Source organism: Helianthus annuus, chromosome 5, assembly GCF_002127325.2.
Source record: "Helianthus annuus cultivar XRQ/B chromosome 5, HanXRQr2.0-SUNRISE, whole genome shotgun sequence".
Lineage (NCBI taxonomy): Eukaryota > Viridiplantae > Streptophyta > Magnoliopsida > Asterales > Asteraceae > Helianthus > Helianthus annuus.
The window spans coordinates 130,192,904-130,202,908 of NC_035437.2; the positions used below are offsets into that span (position 1 = coordinate 130,192,904).

A 10,005-nucleotide genomic window follows, 5' to 3' on the forward strand; every position below is an offset into this window, starting at 1 on the left:
CAAAAGAGGGGCCTACTACAATAACTAAGATAATCTCTTAAAAAGTGCAAAAGTGCGGAAATAATCAAAGGTTACACTAAAGGCGAGTCGGATCCAAGTGATTCATCTTGTCTATCTGTTTTTACTTTTATTTTATTTTTCAGCATTTAGTTAGTTTTATTTTTCTAGTTTAAAAACATTTTTCTAACTTTTTGATTTGATTAGACGTTGAGGATAAACCGGTATTAAAAGCTCTTGTGTCCTTGGATGACCTCGGTATCTTACCAACACTCTACTATGCTCACGAGGGGTGCACTTGCCCATATGTGTGTTTAGTGTTAGTAAATATCGTATTTTATAAATTTAAAACTTGGTTAAAAAAGTGTTAAAAGGCTTAAAATATACATTAAAAATATACGACACTACACGCACATCAGTCTCAACTTTCGTCTTCCGATTGGGACATGTCATCCTCTTGTGTTGGAGTTTTGGTGGACACTGGGGCGAGAATTTCTGGTTAGACGATGATTTTATGGAGGAATAAGAAATTCAAAGTATGGGTGATGGAAGAACTAGATGAGTGGATACCGGACTGCATGTTTGTTGATGAGCCGGTTAAGGATCTTAATAGTCAAGAGTTTGATCAGGTAGATGAGGAGGAGCACAAAGGAGAGGAGGAGCACGAGGTACCGGAAGATTCGAGCGATGAAGAAGGGGGATCCTCCTATCATTCGGATGGAGATCCGCCAGATATGAACGGTGACCAGGGTGTTATGTCGCCGGAAATTTCTTCTCCCGCAGGTGGCATCGAATAGTCGAATTCTTTTAATGTTGGCGGCGCTCAAAAGGAAACTGTCCTAGGTAAATCAAACGTCTTCGAGTTGGTTCAGGTTCCCAATATGGGAAGTGGTTTTGACAATAGAGGTGGGGACACAGGAATTAATTACGCGGATGATTCTGGGAAGATTTTTTCTCTCTCTTCATTCAGGTCTGACTTTAACTTGGGCTGGCCCAATAAAGGAGTTAGAAGACTTAAGCCCAGGAACGGTAAAATGTCCAGATGCGCTAAGTCTAGCCCAGCCTCGGACCAGTGGCCCAGGAAACGGTCCCGAGAAGATATGGAATTTTCTTTTGATCTCAATAAGAAAGCTGAGACTATATATTATGACTCTCGTCCTTGGGAATCTCAAAGAGATAACAGTTCTAACTTGGTGGCCTCCGTTGATCCTGCTGTGAGCTCTGTGGTGGATCCACCCCACAGAACTGAGCCGGGTCAATTTCAAGGAGAGAGGAAGGAGAAGTTTCTCCTATAAACGAGGTAAACGCTACTCTTGAATCTCCTGTAGATAATGAAGTTAGTGAGACTATTATCTTGGGAAAAATTGTGGGGGTTAATATTGAGAATCATAACGATCTGGTCCGTGAGTCCATTAGAATAGAAGGAATTAATGATGTGGAACCCTGAATTTTATGTCTATTAATTTGAGAGGAATCGCAGGGGAGGTTAAAGCTAATTGGGTGAAAGATATTTGTATTGCTAATAAGATTAGTGTGGTTGCCATTCAAGAAACAATGGTTGCTTCTGTCTCCAGTTCTGAGGTTACGAGACTATAGGGTAACAGTAATTTTGAGTTTATTTTTTCGGCCTCTGAAGGGACGTCAGGGGGCCTTCTCTGGATTTGGTATCCTAAGGTCATCAAGATCGAGTCCTGGATTCAGGAAAGGTTTTATCTTGTGATTAAAGGTTCGATTTTGGGAAGTGGAGAACCGATTAATTTAATTACTCTGTATGCTCCTCAAAGTTCGTCAGCTAAATTACTTCTTTGGGGAGAGCTCTCCAACGTTATTGATTCGTCTCTGGGGCAGTGGATTGTAGTTGGGGATTTTAACGCTTCAGAGTTTTCAACTCGTGGATTGGGAAACAAGGTTTTGAGGAAACGGTTTTATCGGCTATTTAGGGGATTCAGGTTTCCGACCCTCCGGATTCGTTCCTTATGTCGAAACTGGCGCGTATCAGGTCTGCCCTTAAATCTTGGAGGGATGAGTTTTTGTTCAGAGAAAATGAGAGTGAAAAAGTTGCTCTCTCGGAACTAGAGAAATTGGAAGAGGATATGGAAGCGAGGGATCTCTCGGAAGAAGAAGAAGAGTGGATATTGTCGAAAAATAGGAAAATAATTCAAGATATCGACTATAGAAACAGAGCGGATATCAAGTAAAGAGGGCGTTTGAAGTGGGCTATCGATGGTGATGAGAACACTAAGTTTTTCGACGCCTTGGTTAACAAGAGGAAGGCAATTAATAACATACATGGTCTCAATATTGATGGTGAGTGGTGTACCAAACCGTCAAAGATCAAAAAGACGGTATTCTCGTTCTTTCGTGAGAAATTTAAAGAAAAGATAAAGATCAGGCTGAATTTGCAATGTTATAACATCAAAAAAACTTCCAAAGCTGAAAGCTTTATGTTAGTTGAGCCTCTCTCCGAAGTGGAAATAAAAAATGCAGTTTTTGAGTGTGGGGATGATCGGTCTCCAGGTCCGGATGGTTTCAATTTCAGATTTATTAAGCATTTTTGGGATGTTCTCAAAGAAGATTTTGTTAGAATCTTTGCGTGGTTCTATGATCATGGTGTGATCAATGATGGTTGTGGGGCGTCGTTTATTGCTCTTATCGCTAAAATTCCCGATCCGGTTTCTTTAAATAATTATAGACCGATTAGTTTGGTCGGGGTTATTAGCAAGGTCATCTCTAAAGTTATGGCTAATAGGATGAGGATGGTTCTGGAGAGTGTTATTCCGGATTCCGAGTCTGCTTTTTTAAAAGGTAGATTCATCCTGGACGGTCCCCTAATTATCAATGGGCTCATTTCGTGGATCAAAAAGAGTAAATTGAAGGCGTATTTTCTGAAGATTGATTTTGAAAAGGCCTACGACAATGTTAATTGGAACTTCGTCATCAGTATTCTCTCTCAAATGGGCTTTCCTGATTTGTAGTGCAAATGGGTTTTGGGGATTCTGAAGTCGGCGTCTTCATTTGTGCTTGTTAACGGAGCCCCTACGTTCCTTTTTAGATGCGAGAAAGGTACGAGACAGGGAGATCCACTATCTCCATTTCTTTTCCTAGTGGTCATGGAGGCCCTTTCGTGTATGATCAATAGTGCTAGAAATGCTAAGTTAATCAAAGGTATTGCTACTCCTAACAATGGGCCGGTTATTACATATCTCTTGTATGCGGATGATTCTATTGTGGTGGGTGAATGGTCCAAGCTGGAAGTGGTTAATATAGTAAGAGTGCTTCGGTGTTTCTTCATGTGCTCGGGTCTCAAAATTAACATTAAAAAATCCAATTTATATGGAATTGGGGTGGGGCAGGAGGATATCAATGCTATGGCTAGTGAGGTGGGCTGTAAACCGAATGTTCTTCCATTCAAATATCTTGGACTTAAAGTGGGTGCGAATATGAATCGTATTTGTAACTGACAGCCTGTGTATGACATTTTCAGTGGTCGGTTGGCTAAGTGGAAATCGAACTTGTTATCTATTGGTGGAAGAGTCGTTATTATTAAATCCGTCATGGAGAGCTTAACTGGTTATTATTTTTCTTTATACAAAGCTCCCAAGAATGTGATATCTAACTTGGAATCCATGATCAAAAAATTCTTATGGGGTGGTTCTCTCGAAGAAAGGAAGACGCATTGGGTCGCTTGGGACCGGGTGGCGATTCATAAAAAGGATGGGGAATTGGGTCTTAACAACTTATCGGAAGTGAATATTTCGCATCTATCTGTAGGATCGTTTTACCGACCGAGTGAGTCAATCAGAGGCAATACACACTGTTTGAGAGGGGGAATCAAACAAACAGCTTTGAATCAGTAAGAATGGAGTAGAAAACATAAATTTCACTTTAATACTTGCTTCTCATTCAATATAAACGTGATTACACAGTGGAATTTTGGCAGCACTTCTTGGCAGTTCACCTAATTACGTACCAACTGAGAATGCAAACATACATATATATAGGACACTAATTCCGCACAAATCATACATGGCAGTTCATGCACAATTACCTTATGTAATTCCGTGCGGAATTAGGACATACATCATTCATGTGAAATTACATAAACAACCCTAACTATACAATTTTGACATTAAGACCCCTATACATTATGACCTAGACACAAGACATAGGCTTTAGACATTGTGCACCAACAAACTCCCCCTTGGATACAGCCGGAGTCTTCAGTCTGGTCTTCAAAACAGTCTTCAGAGCTACTTGAACGTTTCTTCCCTCTGCTTAGGCTTTCGTGCCAACATCTTCCTAAGCTTCTCGTTTGCTTCCACTGCTTGCTTTTCTTTAGCTGCCATTCTCTGGTTTAGAGTATGTCTCAGCATATTGTCTTTGTCTTCTTGTGCCTTCCGTTCTTTCTCTATTTTAAACTTCTCATCCTCTTCAATCTTTCTCCATTTTGAGTTCCATTTGTTGTCAACATTGATACCCTTTTGAAAACAAATGGATACAACTTTCTGGAATTGAATCGCTTGTTCTCTGTCTTCAGCTTTCAACCATATCTTGTTCATAAACAAACATTCGATGTCTTTTGCAGAGCAGTTCACTAGCCACAGAGGATCATACACAAAGAGTTCTCTAATCTCATTCTCTACCCTGTAGGTAATCTCAGCTTCAGTCGATATACAACTGTATACCCAACATACAAAACCTTTGTAAAATTCTTGTTCCATTTTCGGCACAGGGATATTTTTTATCACTCTCGGATTTTTTCACATGCAATATCGTTTCTTCATTACCAGTTTCAGGATTAACTCTTCTCACCTTCTTTGGATAATGTGGCTTCCAGTGCTTGAAGTTTTTCAACGATTCATACTTGATCAAACCCCACATAGCCACGTCATTCTTTCTGATCGGATAGCCCAATGTTCTTACTTTAGACACCTCTTCTACATCCCACCAAGGTAGGGACATAATATCATACAGACGCTCAAAATATTGCACACCATATTCTCTACGAATAGCATATGCATTAACATGATGTAGAAATCCCCAACTAATGATATCTCCCAGCGACACATCCATGTCTCTCTTGTAAAACTTCAAAGGACGTTTAAAATTTCTTTCATTACTCTTCTTGAACCACTTCTTGTGTTCTTCCTTTTCTGGATCCTTTGTCGTACCATCAAAGTTTTATCTTCCAAGATTTCAGCAACTTTCCTCCTTAGTTCATCTCTATTTTCTTCACTGAAAACCTCAACAAGAGTTGGAAAGTTAGAAGTGTCTTCAGATATACCCTCTTCATCACTCCAATCCTCAACCTCAACCCTATCATAATTATCTGCTTCATCAACATACTTGTACTCATATTCGGGTTGTTGATTGATGTCAAAATCATACAATTCTTCTTCGAAATCAAACTTAAATTCAGGATCAACTATTTTTGTTAGCTCGATGATCTCAGCCATTGTATTCGTGTGCCTGAACTCACCTTCTTCTACTTCAGGTTCTAAACGCAGAATTAACTTCTCAGATTTGTCAACACTTTGATCGTCCACTTGCTCCCCCTCACTTTCAGCACTTTCATGATCTTCATTCGCATCATCATGCATATAATCATCAACATTCTGTTCTTTTGATGCTTCAGTAACAGTAACACACATACCACCCTGATCGTCGTCATTATCATCGTCACTATGACTGCTTGCAGAGAAAACATCATCTGTATCATCAACTTTCACATCATCTTCATCCTCTTCGTCATCATCCGCTTCATCACCTTCAGCATTAATGATATCTTCAAGTAATACGTCTTCCTCAAAGATAGTAGACACTACAGATACAGGAACAGGATTCTGAATAGGAGATTCAGGAACTTCAGATACAACTATTGATCTTTCAGCAACATCACTGACACCTTCAACACCCTTGCCTTTACTCATCATCTGAGCATCAATCTCAGCTTAACGTTTCACTTTTAACTCTTCAACTTGTTGGTGCACTTACGTCTGTCGACTACGTCTTACATCGAGTCTTAGAGTTAAAGAGATCAGACATGGCACGGAAACCTAGAAATACATGTTTGTAATAGGTCCGCTTTTGAGATTTTAGCTAGGTCCGCTTTTATGTCATGTAACAGATCTGGTTCGCCTTTGTGTCATGTTAGGTTCGCTTTTAGGACATGAGTGTAGGTTTGCTTATATGTACAGGTACATATAAGCGAACCCATCCATCTATATATAGGGGATGTATTAGCGAACCTGAGTAGTTACGGTGTATTTTGTTCCGGCATGCTGCTGAAGTGCTGTCTGACCTTGTATTCGTGCATTTGATAAATAATACAGCAAGATTAAAGTGAATACAGCTTGAATAGCATCAAATCATTAGTTTCCGCCTCTTGATTTGGATAGAAACTTCTCTGATCGACTCAAACAGGGCCGAAAACGATCCTACACAACTACTATCTCTTCAAATCTCTGCTCTATAGACTTTCCGAGCATATTTTCAAGCACTTTATTCATCATATACAACTCATGTTCTTTTATCGCTTTGGGAGCTTCAAGTTCTTTGTTTTTCAACTCAAAGTACTTGTTCTGTTCATCTCTACGTGCCTTTTCTTCCTCCAACTCTGTTACTTTTACTTTCAAAATATCAATTTCAGTCTGATCTGCTTCAATTTTCTTCAGCAAAGACTTGTTCTCAGACTCAACTTTCTTGACACGCATTTTTATAATCTTCTCACGATCTGCCAATCTTTTGTTTTCAACCATCACTACATGAACCTTCTTTTCCACATTCTTAACTTGTGCGTTATTTGCAAAATCAAAATCTCCAATATCTTCAAGACCAATACTCATATTTGTAGGGATGTTTGGAAAATTTTTGAATTCAGAAGAACCAGGTGTGGTTTGAACATATAGTTGTGAAGATGGTGGTGTTTGAAAGATTTGTTGTGAAGTAAGTAAAGGTTGTTGTTCAAGTGGTGGTGTAGCAGTATGAATATGTGGTGGTGAAAGATACGGTGGAGATAAATGTGGTGGTGATTGGATATGAGATGGTTGTCTTGGTGGTGATTGGATATGAGATGGTTGTCTTGGTGGTGTTTGATGTGGTGATTTAGGTGGTGATGGATGTGGTGATTTTGGTGGTGATGATTCAGGAGGTGGTGATGGTGGTTGACTGGATTTAGTACTTGGTTTCTTCTTTAACATAATCTTTAAACCCTTTGCCCTTGGAGTAGCAATTCTCTTTTTACCTTTCTGTGACAACCCGAGTTTTCAACGTCTCTATTCGACTTAACTTTGTACTTATTTGCAAAGTGTGTTTTATATTTATTTGAGGTGCAATATAAGTGTTATTCATGATGTGTATATTATGTGTGTATAATTATTAAAATGAAACCTTTTGCCGAAAACCCTTTACCCACGAAAACCCTCACCCGAAATCACCCTAGCCGAACCCCCCCCCCCCCCCCCCCCGCGAAATCACTCTTGGAGAAAACACTAGGTGTTTTCGTCAAGAGCAGGCCGACGAAAACAAGGATGGGCCTTGGCCCAGTGACGAACTGTTTCAGTTTTGTTTATAAGTTTTACGTGAGAACAGTATTCGGCAAAACCCTAACCACCTCTCACATTCTCTCTCGCTACCCTTTGAACCTGACGGTAAACTTGTGTCCCCCGGATCCTCAGGATCAATCAAGTTATTGTCTCGCTCGTCGCGGTGAGTATTAATCTTTAACTGTTTGTTTGATTTAGATCAATTGTATGATCTATTTTTTATTAGCATAACTGTGATTGTTTTATGAACGTAAGACTGGATGATCGTTATATATATATATATATATATTACCTACAAACTGTCATGTATATTGGATGATATGATCGACCGTGTGTGCCTATTAATGAATGATCTGCTGATTGATTTATGATCTTGGTCTCACAATGATTTGGTAGTTTAACTGTTTACATATCAATGATTTGATTAAATGATTTCGTCGATGACTGATCATACAACTGTAAGTGATGATTAGGGTTACTGTATTGCGTAACTGATGTGTTGTTGGTGAGGATGTAACCGACGAAATCAAGAGCAGCATACGCAATCACGAGGACCAGGCGAAAACACCCGGTGTTTTCGTCCAACATTAAACCCGACGAAATCACTCGGGATTTCGTCGCCTGAGTGATTTCGCCTATAAGTGTTTTCGCCATACATGTGATTTCGTCCAGTGTCTGTCACACCAGTTCTGTTAGTTTAATTCTATCAAGTTGTTAATGCTGTTAAATTTATTAACTCCTGTTAAGTCCATAACTCTAGTTAGTCTATTAACTGACTTAAGTTATTAACTCTATTAACTTTATCAACTCTTTTATGTAGGTAACTCTACTAGTTTGTTAACTCTGTTAGTTAACTAACACTGTTAGTTTATTATTCCTGTTATGTGTGCTAATCCTGTGAAGCTTGTTATCTTTGCTAAATATATTAACTTTGCTAAGCCTATTAACCCCATCAAGCATGTTAATTGATTAACCCTGTTGGAATTTAGTAAGAACTCAGTTATATGGAGTATGATTGTATGAACATGAAATAACTGTTATGTTTTACTTGATGATGATTGCATAAACACACTTTGTGACATAAATTACATGTGAATCATGACGAACTGGAACTGATTAAATATATGTACATACTTTAGGACTTGACTGATTACTTGTGAGCACATAGTTTAACATACCTAGCAAACCAAGGTGAGTTCACACTTTCTACAAGGCATGGGGTTCCTAAGGGTTGGGAATGGGTTAATAAACTAAACGGAATCTACATATCCTCCTTGGGTAGGATATGTATGGCCATCCTCCTTGGGTAGGATGTCACTATAAATCCTGCGTATTCTCCTTGGGTAGAACTACGTACGTTCGTCCTCCTTGGGTAGGACAACAACCTTAAACTTACTAGACAAAACTCTATCATGAAGTCCCTCCTCTTTATATCGACTTAATCACCGAGGCCGATGGCGAGCGGGTCATTAGTTAATAGCGCTATTAGGTTTAACAAACCTCACACCGTGTCATTCAAACGGGCGTGTACTAATGGACTATGGAAAATTGTCAGTGATGATAGACACTGATGTAGGGCACCACTTATATTTCGTTAGTAGTCGATATGGTATGGTCTAGTGGTTCACAGGGGAAGCCCTCCACTAATTATGGTTACGGTTTTGGAAATGAAAGAACTGGTTAACTCGTGGGTTATGAAACAACTTATGAATTCAAAACAAACTGGTAAAACTAAGCAACCAATTGTGAACTCGCTCAACTTTGTTGTTGACTCGTTGTTACATGCCTTGCAGGTCGTTAGGTATTTCAGGAGCTTGCACGAGGAGGCGTGTATGTTGTGGGACATGGATTGTCATATACCATGTCAAACATTTGATACATTTGAACTTTTGTTTTAGTTTTAAAACATTATGCTTCCGCTGATTACTTAAACTATGTTTTGTTAGGACACCAATTATACTGTGATTGGGTTTTATATTTATTTACACGTTATGTTCAATATGATTGGTGGCTTGATCCTGGTCAGTCACGCCTCCAAGCGGTGGTACTCTGCAAGTGGATTTTGGGGGTGTGACAGATTGGTATCAGAGCTAGGTTTATAGTGAACTTGGTTTTAATAAGTGAAAAAGTTTTTGTTAAATCAGACTATAACCTGTACAGTGATCAACGATCCACAACGATGCTTCGCTCCACGTGCAAGGCCCAACACTATAGGTGATATGGTTTATGTTTTATTGCCTACTTGCTAGTTACATAGAAATTTTGCTCATGATAAGCTTAGATGAACGTAACAACTGTTGTTTGAAAACACATGTGTGCTTACTCTCTTTTGTCATCGCACATTAGCGAACCCCTCTCACCCATGTTTCCTTTGATATGAAGATCATGAGTGGACGTGTTAACCTAACTCAAGCCCAGCTAACGGCTCTAATCAATGAACAAGTTACTGCAGCTCTCGCAGCCG

General features: G+C 39.3%; 1 protein-coding gene across 1 annotated transcript; it reads right to left on the bottom strand.

The window, feature by feature from the left end:
* Positions 1–5,087: 5,087 nt before the first annotated feature.
* On the bottom strand, positions 5,088–5,927 carry LOC110943559 (FK506-binding protein 3-like). The gene has a single exon (XM_022185301.1). The coding sequence runs from the start codon at positions 5,925–5,927 to the stop codon at positions 5,088–5,090; it is 840 nt and encodes a 279-aa protein (XP_022040993.1).
* Between the last annotated feature and the right edge of the window lie 4,078 nt (positions 5,928–10,005).

Coding starts and splice junctions, on each gene's coding strand:
- LOC110943559 (XM_022185301.1), bottom strand. CDS start 5,927: ATGAGTAAAGGCAAGGGTGTTGAAGGTGTCAGTGATGTTGCTGAAAGA.